The sequence below is a fragment of the Dendrobates tinctorius genome, unplaced genomic scaffold, assembly GCF_039654945.1.
Source record: "Dendrobates tinctorius isolate UK_male_01 unplaced genomic scaffold, ASM3965494v1 ptg000084l, whole genome shotgun sequence".
NCBI classification, from domain to species: Eukaryota; Metazoa; Chordata; class Amphibia; order Anura; family Dendrobatidae; genus Dendrobates; species Dendrobates tinctorius.
This window is the reverse complement of record NW_027361752.1, coordinates 50,411,512-50,432,191: the sequence shown is the minus strand read 5'-3', so window position 1 is coordinate 50,432,191 and position 20,680 is coordinate 50,411,512. Positions and strand designations below refer to the sequence as shown.

At 48.0% G+C, this 20,680-nt stretch overlaps 1 protein-coding gene across 4 annotated transcripts in view; it reads left to right on the top strand.

The window, feature by feature from the left end:
- BRWD1 (bromodomain and WD repeat domain containing 1) overlaps positions 1 to 20,680 on the top strand; it is a 184,399-nt gene that overhangs the window by 141,993 nt on the left and 21,726 nt on the right. For all 4 annotated transcript variants that reach the window (XM_073584687.1, XM_073584686.1, XM_073584685.1 and 1 more), the window contains 8 exons: positions 3,440 to 3,522; positions 5,740 to 5,851; positions 5,941 to 6,002; positions 6,258 to 6,413; positions 6,614 to 6,734; positions 6,859 to 6,984; positions 7,518 to 7,596; positions 7,842 to 7,955. In XM_073584687.1, the coding sequence (XP_073440788.1) occupies positions 3,440 to 3,522; positions 5,740 to 5,851; positions 5,941 to 6,002; positions 6,258 to 6,413; positions 6,614 to 6,734; positions 6,859 to 6,984; positions 7,518 to 7,596; positions 7,842 to 7,955 (853 nt within the window). The remainder of the gene's footprint in view (positions 1 to 3,439; positions 3,523 to 5,739; positions 5,852 to 5,940; positions 6,003 to 6,257; positions 6,414 to 6,613; positions 6,735 to 6,858; positions 6,985 to 7,517; positions 7,597 to 7,841; positions 7,956 to 20,680) is intronic.

Genomic DNA, 20,680 nt, shown 5'->3' with positions numbered 1-20,680 from the left:
AAAAGGAGAATTTCTCGCCTCCATAGACATACAGGACGCATACCTGCATATACCGATTGCTCTCGCCCATCAGAGATTTCTCAGATTCGCAATCAACCAAGACCATTACCAGTTTGTGGCCCTCCCGTTCGTACTCGCCACGGCTCCCAGAACATTTACAAAGGTCATGGCAGCCACCATGGACGTTCTACACTCCAGAGGCATAGTAGTCGTTCCATATCTGGACGACCTTCTCGTCAAGGCCCCCACCTTCAAGGACTGCGAGGTCAACGTCTCAATCACCATCGACACTCTGAGTTGCCTGGGATGGTTAGTCAATTTACAGAAGTCCTCGACTACCCCGTGTCAGTCTCTGGCCTTCCTGGGGATGCTATTCGACACCTCCAGGGGTCTGGTGATCCTCCCCAGGGACAAGGCACGGGCCCTCCGTTTGGGAGTTCGCACTCTCCTCCGCAAGTCCCCCCGATCTCTCTGGTATGCCATGAGCGTACTTGGCAGGATGGCAGCGGCAATGGAGGCGGTACCATTTGCCCAGTTTCACCTCAGACCCCTTCAACTGGCCATCCTCAAGTCCTGGGTCAGGAATCCGTTCTCCCTCGACAGGGAGTTCCGGTTAGTATCGAAAACCAGGAGGTCCCTGCACTGGTGGCTCAAGCCAACCTTGCTTGCACGGGGAAAATCCTTTCTCTCCGGTCAATGGAAGGTTTTGACCACCGACGCAAGCCTTACGGGTTGGGGCGCGGTGCATCTACATCACAGAGCGCAAGGCAAGTGGTCACCAATGGAAGCGGCCATGCCCATCAACATCCTGGAAATTCGGGCCATCTTCCTGGCATTGAAAGCCTTTCATCACTTGCTAGCAGACTCTCATATCAGAGTACAGTCGGACAATGCCACGGCGGTGGCATACGTGAACCATCAAGGCGGGACCCGCAGCATCCAGGCGATGAACGAAGTAACACGTATCCTACACTGGGCAGAGGATGCGAGGTCGGTACTCTCTGCGGTCCACATTCCGGGTGTGGACAACTGGGAAGCCGACTATCTCAGCAGACAAGGAATGGACTCGGGGGAGTGGTCTCTCCATCCCGAAGTTTTTCGTCAGATCTGCCATCGCTGGGGGACCCCGGACGTGGATCTGATGGCATCCCATCTCAATGTCAAGGTTCCCAATTTCATGGCCAGGACGCGTGACCCGCGGTCGCTAGGAGCAGATGCACTGGTTCAGGACTGGACCCAATTCCAGTTTCTGTACATTTTTCCACCCCTCCCCCTGATCTCCAGAGTCCTGAGAAAGATCAAGCAAGAGAGAGTTCCCACCATCCTGATCGCTCCAGACTGGCCCAGGCGTACATGGTACGCCGACGTCGTGCAACTCGCAGCAGACACTCCCTGACGTCTCCCCACACGTCCCGACCTGTCACAAGGCCCGTTCTTCCACCAGAACTCAGGGGCTCTCAATTTGACGGCGTGGCCATTGAGACCTGGGTTTTGACCCAATCAGGTTTTTCGACGGACGTCATTAAAACCATGATCAGGGCTCGAAAGCCAGCTTCAGGCAGGATTTACTATCGTACCTGGAAGGCTTTCTTCACATGGTGCGAATCTCGAGGACAGATCCCACTTCCCTACTCTCTTCCAAAGATCCTCGGTTTCCTTCATTCGGGCCTGGATGCCAGGCTATCCCTGGGCTCGCTTAAGAGCCAAGTGTCAGTGCTTTCAGTGCTCTTTCAGAGGCGTATTGCTAATAAGCCGCAAGTGAGGACTTTTCTCCAAGGGCTTTCCCGTTTGGCTCCCCCCTACAAACATCCATTGGAGACGTGGGACCTCAACCTGGTCTTGACAGCATTGCAGACACATCCTTTCGAACACCTTAAGGAGGTCTCACTCCGCCTTCTGTCACAGAAGGTGGTCTTTCTGGTGGCAATCACCTCGCTACGCAGGGTGTCCGAACTTTCAGCACTTTCCTGCAGACAACCCTTTCTGGTTTTCCATCAGGACAAGGTCGTTCTCCGTACAGTCCCATCCTTCCTTCCGAAGGTGGTGTCCAGCTTCCACCTCAATGAGGAAATCTCACTACCATCTCTTTGCCCGGTTCCTGCTCATAGAGTGGAGAAGGCTCTGCATACGCTTGACCTGGTCAGGGCATTGCGTATTTAAGTGTCTAGGACTGCTCCCTTCCGGAAGTCTGATTCACTTTTCCTTCTTCCAGAAGGCGTTCGCAAGGGTCTACCGGCTTCCAAAGCCACCCTTGCTAGGTGGATCAAGTCCACCATACAAGAGGCTTACCAACTTGTCAACTCTCCTCTTCCGGGCGGTATCACGGCACACTCTATGCGGTCGGTAGGAGCCTCTTGGGCCATTCGACATCAAGCCTCGGTACATCAAGTGTGTAAGGCAGCCACTTTGACTAGCCTGCACACATTTACAAAACACTAGAGTGCATACTCAGTCCTCAGCGGATGCGAGCCTGGGTAGACGGGTCCTGCAGGCAGCAGTACCCCAAATCTAGGGGACTGGCAGCACAATATTCGTCCACTGCTTCCCACCCAGGGACTGCTTTGGGACGTCCCACGGTTCTGTGTCCCCCAATTAGGCGACAGAGTAAAGGAGATTTTTGTGTACTCACCGTAAAATCTTTTTCTCTTAGCCTTTAATTGGGGGACACAGCTCCTACCCTGTTGCCCTTACGGGTCGTTGTTGAGTTCTCATATTGTCCTTTGAGCTCGTACATAGTGGCCTTCTTACAGGCATGGTGGTTATTTGTGTTACGTTCCTCCTAATGCTTTTGCACAAAACTGGAGAAGGCTGACGCCGTCCAGGGGTGTATACTGCAGAGGAGGAGCCAAAGTTAATCTTTTTCAGATTATGCATAGTGTCGCCAACTAGTGGACAGCACCATAACACCCACGGTTCTGTGTCCCCCAATTAAAGGCTGAGATTTTACGGTGAGTACACAAATCTCCTTTTCTGCGTCCTTTACATATTACAACCCCTTGTGAGTCCAACAGACAACAATGAAAACACTTAAATGCAACATTTAAAAAAATAAAGTGTAATTTTAGCGATATTTCAACTCCTTTTCCTGCTGTCGCTTGCATCCTCCCCATCCCTACATTTTCCCTGCAGTGGTAGCTGTGGGTTGGTGATGTTTTATGGCTTGTTTTGCACGGATGGCTGCACATCTGTTCCTGGTGTAATTACTGGACAGCCAAGGGCTGTGACCTGCAGAATAATTGCTACTTGTGACACAGGAACAGACTACGTAATCTTCTCTGACGTGGTAGAAAATTAAATGAGCGATTGTAACGGCAGGAAGAGGATTTCAGATACTTTTTATATAATTTTGCAAACGGGAGTTAAATTTGTAAAAATGTTGTAATGCTCCCTAAAAACGATAACTGCACGCCTAAATGCTCTTATTTTTTGTTTGTTTTAGATATCATGACATGCCGGATGTGATAGACTTCCTTGTCTTGAGTCAGTTTTATGATCATGCACGTCACACAGACTGGCATTCGGGTATGTTCCATTAATCAGGGTGTATGTAATCGGGTCCTCTGCTTTCAGTAAAGCAGAGCCTGCGCTAGAAATTTCATGTTTCCATTAAAATAAAATGTGGTGGACACTTTGTCCCCTACGTCTTATGGGTTCCCCCCAGACCTCAAAATTATTAGATACGTACAATCAGCTGAGAGGCGCTCCTCTGTGATCTCCATTCTGAAGTGACTAAGTCATAGCCATTTATTCAACAGTTTCAGGATAAGCCGAGCCATCCTTCTTGTTCATTGTGAAGAGATTTCATTAGGTTTTTTTTTTTTTTTTTTTTAAATTATGATGCCCTCCTGTACAGGAATCAAAGCAAGGTCTGAAACTGGATGAAAATGTTGGAAAAAAATTCTCATGAAAGAGTGAAGAATTAAGTAATTTATCCATAAGAGACCACCTCTCAGATCAAAGTGCTGTCAACTATGGAGTCCACATGTTCCAGAAAAGATGACCGTCCACCTGTAAATGTTTACTGGGAGGGGATGCTTTGTTATGCTAAGAAAAATGTGTTTACTCTGGAACCGGAGGAATTGTCCAACTGGCCAAGATGGTACTGGCTTGTAACATGTCTCTTCAACTTTCATTTACCAAGACGGCAGAGACCTCTCTTGCCAGAATAGAATTAGTGAAAAGAACAACACTGATGTGGTCTCCTTCTGCTAGTAGGACATTTTGGGCAGCTTGTGCTCTTATGGCAATCTGAGATCTTTGTCTTGTTCACAAAAAGCCAGGAGCCCTGAAAGGGAAGGTTAAAGGATCTTTTGGATGTGGGACAAAGTACCTCAACTTGAGTTAACAACGCGACAGATCGTCACTAAGATGATTTGGGTCTGAACAGAACAGTCGGCAGCTGTAAGTAAGACAAATCAGATACTTGCCTACGTGAACAGTCTGTTCTGTGAGGTCCAATAAGTTGTTGGAGCCTCTGAATAAACGCACTGGCCAGAAAAACTTTTTTTTATATGATCATGTCTGCATAAAAAACTTTAATCGCCTGGCCATTCTGAAGGAGATGGTCTGTGCAGGAGGAGAGATCCTTCTTCCATTACTTTCTGTGACTAGTTCACCACACTGATAAAGATATTGACAAGGTCTCTAGCTTAAATGCCTTGTCGGAGTCAAGGTCCGATTTACTATGGTGGTTGAACCTCAGTAGAAGGGGAAGAAGATGTCTTGAGCCACCTAGGAGACCAAGACTTTAAAATCACTCGAGGCCACTTGGACCGCTGCCATGATCTTTGATGTTTCTGTGGATCTGACTTATCCTGGATAGTGATCAGTGAACTAGGTGGTTCCATGGGTAAATGCTCCAGAACTGTCCTATATATTTTGATACATTGGTCGGTTGTAACTCGGATGGAGACAGTGGAGGCTATGCAGGAAAGGTGGGCTCTCTCTGTAGGCCACGGGACGGTTCCTGAGTGGGAGCAGGAAGGGGAGTTGGGCAAGTGCGAGCAGTGCAGGGCACAGTGGATGGCCAGATGAGAATTTTTGTGCTGACATAGGACGCAGGTATTAGTGAACAGGGCTTTCTGGGCAGGCTGCTGTGTGCTTTCCTCTTTGAAAGCGTACATCGTAGTAGGCTAGCAGCTGACACCGGGGGATGGAGGATGTGGTGTTGAGGTACCGCAAGTGTTGCTCCCAGAAGAGGCAGATGGCCAAATAAGGAACCGAGCAGTGCAAAATTTCCTGGGGGCCAGAGCTGGGAGAAAAAAATTAGTGGTCCGAGAATGAAAAACATCGTCACAATGCAAAAGCAGGGGACGAGGGCCAAGGGAGCCAGCGCAATGCAGAAGGATGCAAGACAGGCCCTATGCTCTCCTGTCCTGGAAAGGCGTGATCCTGGATTCTAACGCTGCATGCTTTGGTGAGCAGGTGGTCAGGAGAAATGACCTGTTATTGACTGTTCTGTGTTTACAGAACGGCAATTCCAATCTGTTTCCCTAATCTAAAGGGGAATAGAGGCGATCAATATAAAGAGACAGGTCTGGAGTGGCTGCCTCCTACGTGATACTAATCTTCACATAGTAGTCAGTAGGCTGATGTAGTCTGCTGGGAGGAAATGGTTCCCAAATGAGGTGTCAAGAAAAGTGTTTTTGTTTTTTCGGTTGTTTTCACTTATGCAATGTGACAACATGCTTTGGGGAAAGCCAAGAAATGTCTAAACATCCTGTTTACATCTTTGTTTAGGTGATCGCTTCCGGTCTATTATAGACGATGCATGGTGGTTCGGGACAGTGGTCGACCAGGAGCCATATCAAGCCGATTGTCCCGACAGCCTGTTCCAGTGCTACACAGTGAAGTAAGAGCAGGGACCACCCCCCCCCCCCCCCCGAGTCCTCATCAGTGCACGTTCTCATCACTAAACATACCTTACAATTCTCTGCACAGGTGGGATAATGGAGAGACTGAAAAGCTGAGTCCTTGGGACATGGATGTCATTCCTGATGATAGTACGTACTTTATTTTTATTTATTTTTTTTTACTAGTTTATCAGATTCCATCTTGTACAGTCAGGCTTTAAGTGTATTACTAATTTTTTTTAAGTGGCTAAAAGTAATCTGGGACTTTGTTAAAAAATAAATTGTATGTATATATAAAGAAAAAAAACAATAATTGGCCTTGTCAGGAAGTTAAAGTTTAGCAGCTCATTAGGGAGAACCTCTGTGGTATTTCATCACTCACTCATTACCCCCATCTACTTATAGTACTTCCTCCCGAAGAACCTGGAACCAGCATCTCCATAACCGAAGAGGAGCGAGATGCTTTGCTCTATTCCCCCCAGGAAGGAGAATGGGGGGAAGGGAACCAAGACAGTGAATGTGAGCGAATTATTTGTGGCATCGATCAACTCCTTAATCTAGGTGAGATGCTGAATGTGCAAGTTATGGGTGAAGTGTGGCATCGATTGTGAGGTTTTACATATCGGCTGCATTGTTATCCTCCAGTCATAGACGATTAGTGCCCAGCCTGATGGATGAAGTGTATGCTGTATCCATTAGATAATAACTGTTAGATTGAATTTTTTTTTCCTGCTTTTTTACATGTGCCACTTGTGTAACAGACATGGCGGCTCAGTTTGCTGCACCTGTAGATTTAACCGTCTACCCATCATATTGTATGATAATCGCTTACCCTACTGATCTTGGCACCATACGGATGAGGCTGGTGAATCGCTTTTACCGGTAAGATGTGCAGTCTTTTTTTTTTTTCTTTTTTTTCTTTTCGTTCATGATTTATGGGATATTTTGGGAAATTGGCTTGTCTCTAAAGCTTCTGAATATTCCTGTTTGTTTTTTCTACCTACAGGAGGGTTTCTACTCTGATTTGGGAAGTCAGATACATTGAACATAACGCTAGGACGTTCAATGAACCGGGCAGCAGCATCACGGAGTCCGCCAAGAAAATCACAGACTTGCTGCTAAAATTTATAATGTAAGAATTACACCCAGACTTTTATGTAACCTTAGGATGTGAGCTTTCTCGTGCGGTAATGAGCAGACCGGAGCGCTCCTGCCGCTAAGGGTTCACGTTCTTGTTGCTTAGTGCATCTGACTGGTGGAAGGAGCCATTAACTGGATCCTTCAGCGTTATGCACTGACCGTATCACCCTGGATTAGGGGCTTCTTATACATTCCCAAATATGAAGAGTAGGTAAAAAAAAATACCCAGATAATATGGAATGGTTCCAAGCTTTTCATGTGAAATATATGCAAAAATTTAGAACAGAACGTCAATACAGTCCATTCTGTCACACACCGGTGTGTGCTGAGGTCAATTCACATGGGTTATTTTAGTCTTTGAGCCCATGTGGGGGCAAATAAACTGCGCTCACAGGACTTCTAGTTTCAATTATTGTGAAATGCGCTTCATAGCACATGCACACTTCCACAATGCTGATGGGACCTGCACAGTCACATCCTGCCCTGGAGTATTAGATTGTTTGTTTTTTTTTTTGTTTTTTCCAGGGATGGGTGCTGTTCCAACATTGCTGATTTGAGCAGTACCAGTGAGGCAATTACTGGAGAGAAATCGTGTGACAGACAGGTACGGCCTTTCCTATCTACCTGCAGCCATTCATTCATTTATGCAAACTTTAGTCATGTAATGAATAAGAGGAAACTCCACTTCTAGCGAGATTTTCATGTTCTGTGGATCATACACAGAGCACTTTAAAATGTTTAATTTTAATTTTCTACAAAAATAAGAGACGCATGCATAAAGCCTGCACGTTTTCACTGACATAACTTCAGTACATTTTAAAGAATTTAATGATCCCTTTTTCTCAATAGGGAGAGAACAGTGCTGATTCCTGGAAGAGTCGCTGCATGGACCTGGTGGAGTTTATAATAGACTGTGAAGACTCTGAGCCCTTCAGAGAGCCTGTAGACCTGGAGCAGTTTCCTGTAAGGGAATGGTTATTATTGACTTCTTTTGAGTCTGGTGGAGCAATGAATTTCTTGGTTGGTTCGTTGGGGGACACAGAAACCCCTATGAATACTAAGAGGTTTTACAGTGCGTGATAAAAAAATCTTTTCTCTATCGCTTCATTGGGTGACACAGGAAACCATGGGTGTATGCTGCTGACACTGTGCAGAAAAAAGTTAGCTCCTCTTCTGCAGTGTACACCCCACCGACTGGGGCCAAGCTGGTCAGTTTAGCTTAGTGTCAGTAGGAGGTGGACCCTGGTCCTTTACTAGACCCATATCTACCTCAGTGTGTATTGTTTCTTTTCAGATGAATCCTCTTACCTCCGGAGGGATACAGTGTGAACAGTCACAACTCCCATGTAGAGACAGAGTACGGCGTGTACTGCCACCCCGTATCCTCACATGTCTGGCTGGCAGGACCTCCGCCCCTAACATATGAAGAGTGTTTAGGTGATCTGAATCGTGGTCCTGGCACCAGTCTCCTAACCAATTGCTCACCAGAGCCTGTCGGTTGCAGGAGGCGTGGACTCCAAACCCAGGAGGCTCAGGCGTCAAAGTATGTTCCTGACTACAGCAGGAACGGACAGGTACTTCCTTTTTTCCCATCTCTCCATCTGTTTTTTGCTTTCTTGCTATGAAGAGGAGACGGGCGACGGATCCTATTGAAAGGGTCCGATCTCCCTAAACCATCAACGGGTGAGCATGCGTTGAGTATCGCCTCCGCGTATCCTTTCCCACACCGAGGGACATCTCTGGGACTTTTCCCCTGACTTCTATTTTTCTTTATTTTATGAAATATAAGACAGGGGCAATGCATCCTATTGAAAGGATCCAATTTCCCCAAACCATCAACGGGCGAGCACGTGCGAGTGTTCCACATATCCTTTCCCGCGACGTGGGACATTATGCCAGACTTGGCCCTGTCCACCCCTAGGTATTGAAACCATGGGCTTGCACAGATGCACAAGACTAGTCTATGCGGCCCCCACTGTTCCACCAACGCAAGACGGCGGTGCTGCATGGCGGCGGACGGAGCTAGGGTGCCTGCACCGTCCTAAAATGAAATACCCCAGGTGCCACTACCGAGTGGCTGGTATGGAGCTGGTGAGGGCCCTGGGCAGCGTTTTTTGGAGGAGCAGGGTAAGGGCTCACACTATGAAGTCCCCTGAGGTTTTTCCACTGGTTATAATGGGGCTAGGGCTGCGATCTGCAAGCGCCATTACCCCCCCCACCCTCCCCCTGCATCTCTCCCTCCACCTCTCTCCCTCCTCGCCTCCCCTCCTCTCTCCTGGTACCTGCGCGTGGCTGCCCAGGGGTCTAGATCCCCCGGAATGGGCGTTATCACTCTCTCGGTCCATGGTTTCGCTTACGAAGGCGATTGAGACCCTTCAGGCCCCGGATAGGGGTAGAGACGACGGCTCGCCTGTTTGGGAGGGTTCATCCACCTCACAAGAGCCTCCAGCCTGCAGGGGCGGCACTCTCTCTAGACAGACACATAGGAAGAGAACCCACACTGCGTCTCCGGGCCCCTCCGGTGCTTCGGCATCCGTGAGTGCGGAGTCTCGCTCACCGTCACCATTTTTCGGGAGCGAGCAGAGTTTAGGTTATGACGTGGAGGAATCCTTGGACCTGGATACCCCGGGGTGTCAGGAGACGGTAGACAGTCTCATTAAATCTGTCAATCAAACTTTGGGTATTGAGGAGGACGTCTCCCTAACCGCAGGTCATAAGGTATCCTTTAAGAAGGCCAGGCGACCGCATAGTGTTTAGCACTCATCCAGAGTTCGAGGACATAGTGCAGCGGCACAGGGAACGTCCAGACAAGCGTTTTTCGGGACAAAAAACCGCTACAAACGAGATATCCGTTTGCACCAGAGCTCTGTAAGAGATGGGTGGAATCTCCGGTTGTGGATCCCCCAGTGTCACGCCTGGCCTCAAGAACTTTGTCGGTACCTAGTGTTTCTTCCATTAAAGACCCCACGGATCGGCTCATAGAGAGTTTAGCCCGCTCGGTGTCTGAGGCATCAGGATCAGCACTCTCTCCTTCATTTGCAACAACATGGGTAGCCAAGGCCATGATGGCATGGTCAGATTCTTTAAATAAGGTCCTACAGGATAGAGACCTGGCGACGGAAGTGTCTGAGGGGTCAGATCGCGATGGCAGGTGACTATTTAATCAATGCGTCCTTGGATGCGGCTAATTGCGCAGCACTAGCGGCGGCGAATGCAATCGCCATTAGGAGAAGAGCCCTGTGGTTAAGGCTATGGCGGGCTGATTCGATTTCCAAGAAATCCTTGACTTCCCTGCCTTATCAGGGTAGCCGCCTATTTAGGGAAAAATTAGACAAGCTTATCTCAGATGCTACAGGGGGGGGGGGAAGCCGCTTTCTCCCACACCAGAAAATTAAACTGCCATTTCGTCAGCCTCAGGCACGCTTTCGAGCATTTCGCAGCCCCGGGTGGATGGCAGTGGCCAGTTCTTCCGCCCCAGCTCGCTACAACCCTGACAAGGAGCGTCAGGTCTCGTATAGAGCCTACCCGCTGGGCAGGATGCGAGGCTGCCCGCCCAGGTCAAGGGGGGCCAGGTCCCAGAGGCCCTCAGCGAAATGACTCGGGGCATCCGGTACCCGAAGACGGCAGAGTGGGCGGACGTCTACTCAGGTTCTGCCACGTCTGGGTCGCGGTGGCACACGATGCATGGGTGGCGGAATTCGTGTCATCCGGGTACAAAATAGAATTTGTCAGAGATCCTCCAAGACTATTTTTTCTTTCCCGGCTTCCCAAAGTAGAATCCCGGGCAGAGGCATTGCTTAGGGGCCATCAAGGTACTGCAGCGCAACGGGGTCATTGTCCCTGTACCAGAGTGCGAAAGAACTCAAGGTTTTTATTCCAACCTGTTCACGGTCCCCAAGAAGGACGGGACAGTAAGGCCAATTCTGGACCTAAAGCTCCTGAACAGGTTCATCAGAATCAGGCACTTTCGAATGGAATCTCTCCGTTCAGTCATATGGAGCAGGGAGAATACTTGGCCTCGATCGATGTCCAGGATGCTTACCTGCACATCCCTATTTTTCCCCCGCATCAAAGGTTCCTACGTTCTGCAATCGATGGTCGGCATTTCCAATTTGTGGCTCGGCCTTTTGAGTTGGCCACCGCCCCCAGAGTGTTCACGAAGGTAATGGCGGTCGTCATGGCCATTCTACATTCTCGGGCTATAGTGGTTTTACCGTACTTAGACGACCCCTTAGTGAAGGGTCCGTCATTTCGGGCATGCGAGGAAAATGTCAGCATCACGCTGGATACCCTATCTCGCCTAGGATGGTTGGTCAACGGGAAAAAGTCGTCCCTTGTCCCAGCTCAGAGGATTTCATTCCTAGGGATGATTTTCGATACCTCCCGAGGGTTGGTAATTCTCCCTCAGGACAAGGCTCGTGCGCTCCGGCAGGGAGTTTGGAATCTTCAACAACCAGGCCCTCACACCATTCGGTTCGGGATGAGGGTTCTAGGGAGGATGGTGGCGGCAATGGAAGCAATTCTGTTTGCCCAATTTCATCTTCGTCCCCTGCAGCACGCTCTCTTGACATCTTGGGACAAGAGTCCATTCACGCTCGATCATCAGTGCAGGTTGTCCTCTCGAGTCAGACGGTCACTTCAGTGGTGGACGCGCGACTCCTCTCTTCAGGGGAAGCACTTTCCCCCAGATCAGTGGTTGGTGATCACAACCGATGCGAGTCTTCTCGGTTGGGGAGCAGTTTTCCGCCATCACACGGCTCAGGGGCAATGGTCGCATCAGGAGGCACGCCTCCCGATCAACTTGTTGGAGATTCGAGCGCTGCGGTTGGCACTGCAACATTTCCAGCACTTTCTAGCAGGATGTCCGGTCCCGATTCAATCGGACAACGCCATGGCGGTGGCGTACGTGAATCACCAGGGCAACCATGCGAGATATAGAGCATGTACTACGCTGGGCCGAGGGGAACCACTCGGTAATCTCAGCAGTCCACATACCAGGCGTGGAAAACTGGGCAGCAGGGTGTCACGGCTGGGGAATGGTCCCTGCACCCCGAGGTCTTCCAGCAGATTTGCCAACGGTGGGGGACTTCGGACGTGGATCTGATGGCCTCCAGGGAAAATGCCAAAGTGGCCGTGTTTGTCGCTCGGTCTCAAGAACCGCGAGCAATCGCAGTGGATGCGTTGGTCCTACCATGGAACCAGTTTCGGCTCCCATACCTCTTTCCCCCGCTGCAACTATTTTCGAGGGTCATCAGAAAAATCATAGAATCATAGAATCATAGAATCATAGAATCGTAGAGTTGGAAGGGACCTCCTGGGCCATCTGGTCCAACCCCCTGCTCAAAGCAGGATTCGCTAAATCATCCCAGTCAGATGTCTGTCCAGCCTCTGTTTGAAGACTTCCATTGAAGGAGAACTCACCACTTCTCGTGGCAGCCTGTTCCACTCATTGATCACTCTAACTGTCAAAAAGTTTTTTCTAATATCTAATCTGTGTCTCTTCCCATTCAGTTTCATCCCATTGCTTCTAGTCTTTCCTTGTGCAAATGAGAATAAAGTTGATCCTTCTACAATGTGACAGCCCTTTAGATATTTGTAGACAGCTATTAAGTCTCCTCTCAGTCTTCTCTTTTGCAAACTAAACATTCCCAAATCCTGCAACCTTTCCTCATAAGACAGGGTTTGCAGACCGGTCACCATTCTGGTCGCTCTTTTCTGAACTTGCTCCAGTTTGTTGATGTCTTTTTTAAAATGTGGTGCCCAAAACTGGACACAATATTCCAGATGAGGTCTGACCAAAGAGGAGTAGAGGGAAATAATGACTTCACGTGATCTAGACTGTATGCTTCTGTTAATACATCCTAGAATTGCATTTGCCTTTTTTGCTGCTGCATCACACTGTTGACTCATATTCAGTCTGTGATCTATTAGTATACCCAAGTCTTTTTCACATGTGCTGTCACTTAGCCCTATTCCTCCCATTCTATATATGCTTTTTTCATTTTTATTGCCCAGATGTAGTACTTTGCATTTCTCCCTGTTAAAAACCATTCTGTTAGTTGCTGCCCACTTCTCCAGTTTATTTATTTTTTTTTGAATCAGATCTTTTTTATTAAACATTCAGAAATCAATACAGAAAGAATATGACATCTTATATAGCTAGTAAAATTTACATTGAGAGCAAATATTATTTAAAGGGTAAAACTCTTCCTGTGTAAGAATAAATAAAAAGAAGAAATCTCAAAACACAGATATTTGCATAAAATTGAGCCTATAAACAACATGGCTCCACAAATAAACAAAAATCAAAATTATACATCAGTGCCTCATTTCAGCGGGAAAACCATCCCCGCCAGCCGCGCCACTCCGCATCATATTTCGCCCCCCCCCCGCCCCCCACGGATATCAGGTCCAATCCACCCCAGCTCCCTCCCACCGCGCCACTCAAAATCTACTTCGCCACAAAGGGCACTAGACTTTATTTTCACCCCCCAAGCATCCCCTCATCGCAAGCACAACAGCAACTGGTCCAACATCGCATCCCGTACCAGTGCGCCCGAGGGGAGACCCGGTGACTCCATCCATGGCTGCCAAATTTTGTAAAACTTTCTTAATGCATTTCTTTTTAAATAAGCCCCCCTTTCCAATCTGATGACATTATTTAGTTTATTTTTAAGCTCTGACAATGTTGGTGGCATAGGATCCAACCAATGATATGCAAGTATCTTTCTTGCCTGATACAGGATGCGTGCTATTCCCAGGGCCACTGCAGAGTCCGGGTCAACCCCCTCCTCCCACAAATTCAACAAACATAGACGAGGTGACGGTCGTATTGTGATATGGTATACTTGGGCTATGAGTCCCAGGGTCTGCCTCCAGAAATCCCCAATGTGCCCGCACTCCCACATAACATGCATCAAGTGGGCATCATCCTGCCCACACCTAACACATTGTGTATTGGGCCTAAGTCCCATTTTAAATAATAAGCTGGGTGTTTTATATACCCTGTGAATGAGATATATTTGCGAAAGCCGCTGGCACTCAGAAACCGCCATTTTAGGGACCTGTTCTAGAATATCGGACCACTGGTCCTCCGTCAGGGGGCCAACGTCCCGTTCCCACTTATTCTTAGCAGCAGTCAGTGGATATGTCTCCAGATGGGCAGGTAATAATCTTTTATATAATTCAGAGATAAGTCCCCTAGAAGACTCAGATGTAAGTAGCATATGTAGTGTTTGATTATGTGTCACTATCACCGGATTTGTCCTTCTCTGTTTTTCCAATGCATGTCTTAGCTGTAAGTACTGATAAAAGAAGACGTGCGGGAGGTGAAATTCTGTTCTCAATTGTTCAAAACTCTTAAGAGTATTATTTTGCAAAATTTGTGACACCAGATAAATCCCTTTATCTTCCCATCTTCCGAACCCCACCAGCTTTTTGATCTCTTGCAAATCCGGATTTCGCCACAATGGCCACAATTCCGTAGGCCCATTTATCTTCAAAAGAGACTTACCCCTATCCCACACCTTGAAAATCATAGCCAACGTGGGGTATCGTGCCCCATTTATCTGCCGTCTTCCCACCTCCAACCGGCACCCTGGATATTTCCATACCGATCCTTCCCTCACAATATCACCACCATTGTCACACGCCCCGTCTCTACCCCAACCCTTAAGATGTTGCATCTGGGAGGCTATAAAGTATATGAATGGGTTTGGCACCGCCAATCCTCCCTCCTCCTTCCCTCGCTGCAGTATCTCCAAGCGAATCCTAGCCTGTTTTTTCTTCCAAATTAATTCCCGGAATAATGTATTTATTTTTGCAAAAAAGTCCCTACAGATCCACACCGGAGAATTATGTATCAAATATAATAATTGTGGCATCATTACCATTTTGATTAAGTTAGATCTACCAATATTCGACAACGGCAGGCGACACCAAGTATGTACTTTTGCTCTAAATCGCTGCAACAGGGGCTCCAGATTCAGAGCCCGAAAATCCTTCGGGGCAGGACTAACAATTATACCCAGATACCTAAACCTCCGAACTACAGGGACCGGTATCTGCAAATCTGAGAAATCCGCCGGGAGAGGGTCTATCGGCATTAAAGCTGATTTGGACCAATTAATCCGAAGACCAGACCTCAGCCCAAATTCTCGAATGACCTCCATTGCCGGCAAAATCGAGGAATGTACCTTATCTAAATATAGAAGTAAATCATCCGCGTACAATGATATCCTCAACTCCACAGTTCCACATCTGAATCCCATTATTTCTCTGGACTTCCGAATTGCAACTGCCAATGGCTCCACCGCAGTAGCAAATAGCAAGGGCGAGAGCGGGCACCCCTGTCTAGTACCTCTCCCAAGAGGAAAAGACTCAGAGACCCTGCCATTAGCCCCAACCTTCGCCACCGGCGAGCCATACAACAGCCTCACCCAATTTATAAATCTGTGTCCAAAGCCCATTTTCCGAAGTACCGCCCACAGAAAACCCCACTCCAAACTATCGAACGCCTTAGCGGCGTCTAAGGACAAAATTGCTCTTCCCCCCAACTCCCCAGAACTATGTTGAATCCCCAAGTATAGTTTCCTAAGGTTCATAGATGTGGCTCTGCCTGGGATAAATCCCGTCTGATCCTTCTGTATAACAGATGAGATAACTCGGGACATCCTATTGGCGAGTACCTTGGCCAATAATTTAACATCTGTTGATAATAGGGAAATCGGGCGATATGAATCCGGAACCTCTGGATCCTTTCCGGGCTTTAATATTAAAACTATCAAAGCTTCCCTCATAGATGGCGGGAGGACCCTCTGCCTTTCAGCCTCTTCAAATACCTTAAGTAGCTTAGGTAGCAGTAAGGGTGCATAGGTTTTGTAAAACTCGCCAGGCAGGCCATCCATTCCTGGAGCCTTTTCATTTTGCATCTGACCAAGCGCCTCCTCCAACAGGATGTCCCGATCCAATGAATCCCTATCGCTATCAGCCAATGCAGGGAGAGAGAGAGCATCCAGGTACTGCTCAATCTCAGTCTCCGTGAGACTGCAATCTGATGTGTATAGTCGCATATAATACCTCCTTATCTCACTCACTATGTCCGCACTGTCTGTCACAGGACCACCCGAGTCCGTTTTTAGCCTATTGATATATGAAGATCCGTCCTGTGCTCTAATGACAGTGGCCAATAAATGTCCTACTCCCTCCCCCTCTATAAAATATTTTTGTTTGAGGAAATAACGTTTATTTGCTGCCGCCGACATGAGGTTTTCCCTGAGCGACCCCTGTGCCTTCTCCAAAGCTTTTTTAGTTTCCTCTGTCGGGTTGAGTATCACCGCAGCCTCCGCAACAGACACCTCCTGGATCAGACTCTGGGTGTAGCGTCTATTTTGGCTTTTCCGTGTGCATATTTCTCTAATATATAAGCCCCTGACATAGGCTTTCATGGAATCCCAGACTATGTGTGATGATGCAGAGTACTCATTAAGTTGAAAATATTCTAGAATGGCATCATGCAAAGATCCCCCTATAAGCTGGATCCAGAAGGGATTAAGCTTCCAGATAGGTCTAGATAGGGTGAGGGGGTGTCCCCATGAAAGTGTGACATGTAGCGGCGAGTGATCAGATACACTTCTAGGCAGGTAGGCCACCCCTCGTACATATGGGGTCATGAGTGTATTCCCAATGGCCAGGTCTATCCGTGACATAGCGTGGTGGGAGCTAGAGTAGCAGGAAAACTGTCTGGCTGTGGGGTTTTGGACACGCCAAAGATCTACCCATACCCAGCTCCACTAACGTTCTAGCAAATGAGGTTGAGGCTGCATCCTCTGATATGTTTCCCGAATGCAACTTATCCAAATAGGGATGCAAATATGTATTAAAATCTCCTATTAGAAGAGTCGGCGCAGGGGGAAAGGAACCCAAAATAGACAAGATTCTTTTTACTGGTTCGACTGAATAGGGCGGGGGGATGTATATGGCAACCAAAATAAATTGTATACCGTATAACGTGCAAAGCAAACATACAAATCTGCCCCCAGGGTCAACCACTGATTTAGTACATGAGAAGGGGATGGACCTGTGCACCAGCACACTGACACCCCGCGCATGGGTCGAGTACGTGGAATGATATTCATGTGAAACCCATCCCTTTCTTAGCCAATGAATATTATCTTTCACCATGTGGGTCTCAGACATACACAGGATAGCCGGGAGAAATTTCTGCATATTAGTAAATATAGCACATCTCTTATTTGCATCCCCGAGCCCCCTAACATTCCACGCTACAATATTAAGTGATATCGCCATAAGAGCAGACTAAAAAATGAGAAATCGGAACATACTCCACTCCCGAGGGAGAGAGGCAATCTCCACCATCCCTCAGTACAATGAATTGGGCGACACGGCTGACGCACATCACATCCCACAGAACAATTAGGGAATACAACAACAAACGAAAAAAACAAAGGAGGGAGAGGGAGCACTGCACACCAGTGCACAGCGCCCCTACCCCCAAACACAAGTGTAACTTGCACATTTCTCTCAAATAGAGAGAATCAGGGCTAGAAAACTCGCCCAGAGTCCATGCAGGGAGAAGGGTCCACAGCTTGTCACTGTAACGAGTGTCCACAGCAATCCGGTCAGCTCCCGCCCTGAATCCGAAATGGAATGAACAGTAGTAATTATACCAGCATAGCGTCCTAGACAAAAAGGAGTAACAACACCTGGTGGCGAAAAAAGGGAGAACTTCAAGTATTCTTCCTCCTCATGGACCTCTCATTAATATCCAGCCAGGACAGCGCCATTCCCGCCGTATCAAAAAAGTGCGTTTCTCCATTCACATCAATCCGCAGTCTAGCAGGGTACATCATGGAATATGTCACCTGTAAGTCACGTAGGCGTTTTTTAATCTCAATAAATTGCGCCCTTTTACGCTGCACCTCCAGGGAAAAATCAGGGAAAATGGAGACTTTCCTCCCATTAATAGCAAGTTCCTTAATGTCTCTGGATCTGCGCAGGATAGCATCTCTATCTTTAAAGTGTAGGAGCTTAAGCAAGATGGGACGCGGGGGTGCTCCCGGCGGGGGGGCACGCGTAGGGACCCTGTGTGCTCTCTCAATAGTAAAGAATGGGGACAAAACATCTTTACCAAAGGTGTCCATTAGCCATTTTTCAAAAAAGCCAAGTGAGTCAGTCCCCTCCGTCCTCTCCGGAACCCCCACCAGTCGCAGATTACTTCTACGGGAGCGGTTCTCTAAATCATCCACCTTGTTCAGCAGTATTGTAATATTTTGCGTGGCTTTTCCCAGCTCCCGTGTTATTGGTGGCAATTTATCCTCCGTCGCACCAACACGCTCCTCCAGTTCCCCCACCCTGGCAGTCACCCCTCGCAGCTCTAGTTTAATACAGGCCATGTCCTTGGTGACAATCTCCATTTGATTACTTAGAGTGGCCAGTGTGGTATTGCAGGAGTTAATTGCTGCGAGGATTTCTCCCAGTGTGGGCTCAGCAGTCACAGACTCCGGCTGCTCCCCATCCCCCACTCCTTCCTCCTCCAGCACAGGCCCCTGTGTCTGCACATGTTGGGCTGAAGGGGGGCCCAGTTTACTCACTGTTCCCTCCCTGGAGAGATGATCCTCCAGCTCCACGCTGCATCCAGCGTCTGCCTCAGTCTGTGCACTGGGCGATCGAGCAGCAGCAGGAGGCACCCTTGCATATCGTTCCAGCCTGCCAGCAGCTCCCATCGCTCCACTACCAGCCGACTTGTTGTTTGCTGGTGCCATCCTGGATGTAGCAGAGGCGCGCCCCGGCGTCTCCTTATCTTTTTTACTGCTGCGGTTCGACATGGCCCAAGGATCCTCCGCTGTCTAAACGCCCAGGGAGATATTGCAGCCCTCCAGGTCAGTGGGACTCGTCAGCAGTGCCGGTAATCAGGATTTATTGTCGGATCCGGGCAGGAGCTCTCTCACTCCACGTCCTCCCTACATGAGGTCCAGGCCACGCCCCCTTCTCCAGTTTATTTAAATCTTTTTGAATCCTCTCTCTCTCTTCTCTAGTATTAGCTATCCCTCCTAGCTTTGTGTCATCAGCAAATTTAATCAGTTTACCCTCAATTCCTTCATCTAAATCGTTGATAAAGATGTTGAACAATACAGGGCCCAGGACAGAGCCCTGTGGTACCCCACTTGAGACATTCTTCCAACTGGATGTGCAGCCATTTACGACCACTCTTTGGGTCCGATCACTAAGCCAGTTATGAATCCACCTAACAGTTGCCTTGTCCATTCCATACTTAGTCATTTTTTCAATAAGGATTGTATGAGAGACTTTGTCAAATGCTTTGCTGAAGTCAAGATATACTATATCTACAGCATTTCCTTGATCCACCCAATCAGTGATACCGTCATAGAAGGAAATTAAGTTAGTCTGACATGACTTATTAGTTAGAAACCCATGCTGACTCTGTTTAATCACTTCATTCTTATCCAGGTATTGACATACATGTTGTTTAATAATTTGTTCAAAGATCTTTCTTGGTATAGAAGTCAGACTCACCGGCCTATAGTTGCCTGGGTCCACCTTCTTCCCCTTTTTGAAGATAGGAACAACATTTGCTCTTCTCCAGTCTTCTGGCACTTCTCCTGTTCTCCAAGAATTTTCAAAGATTATGGAGAGGGGTTCAAAAATTTCTTCTGCTATCTCCTTCAGTACTCTGGGGTGTAATTCATCTGGACCTGGAGACTTGAATTCATTTAGGTTAGCTAAGTGTTTCCTCACTATCTTTCTGTTTATAGATATCCTGGATTCTTCTATTCCCATAATAGGACAGTGAATAACAGTTGATGTTGCATTTCCTTTCTGAGAGAAAACAGATGCAAAATAGGAATTTAAAAGTTCAGCCTTCTCAACATCCTGTCTTACCATTTCATCATTTTCATCCTGTAAAAATCCTATAGCATCTTTGACTTTTCTTTTACTTTTGACATATCCCCAAAATCCTTTATTATTGCTTTTGACATCTCTTGCAAGCCTCAGTTCATTTTCAGCTTTAGCTGACAAAATCAAGACAGAGGGGGTTCCGGCAACTCTGCTGGCCCCAGACTGGCCCCGTTGGGTATGGTACACGGATCTAGTGCAGCTCCTCGCAGACGTTCCTTGGCGTCTGCCGGAACGACCAGACTTACTGTCTCCGGGGCCGATCTGCCACCCGAACTCGGGCCCTGTGTTTGACGGCATGGCCGTTGAATCTTGGATTCTGACCCAGGCGGGGTTTGAGTGTGAAGTGGTTTCTACAATGGTTAGCGCCCAGAAGCCTACCTTGGCGAGAATTTACCATAACACTTGGAAGGTTTTCTTTCGTTGGTGTCGAGAGCAGGGGGTTGCGCCACTGTCCTTCTCTGTTCCCAACATCCTGGCTTTTCTTCAGTCAGGCCTAGACGCAGGATTGGCTCAGAGTTCCCTTAGGAGATAGATATCGGCCTTGTCTGTCCTCTTCCAGCGAAGGATCGCTACTAATATGCAGGTCAAGACGTTCGTTCAGGGGGTCTCATTTGGTGCCCCCCTTTAGAGCACCCATAGACGCCTGGGACCTTAACCTGGTCCTGAGTGTCCTGCAGGAAGCTCCTTTTGAACCGTTACAAGAAATTTCATTATTATATCTTTCCAGGAAGTTCGTATTCTTGGTAGCC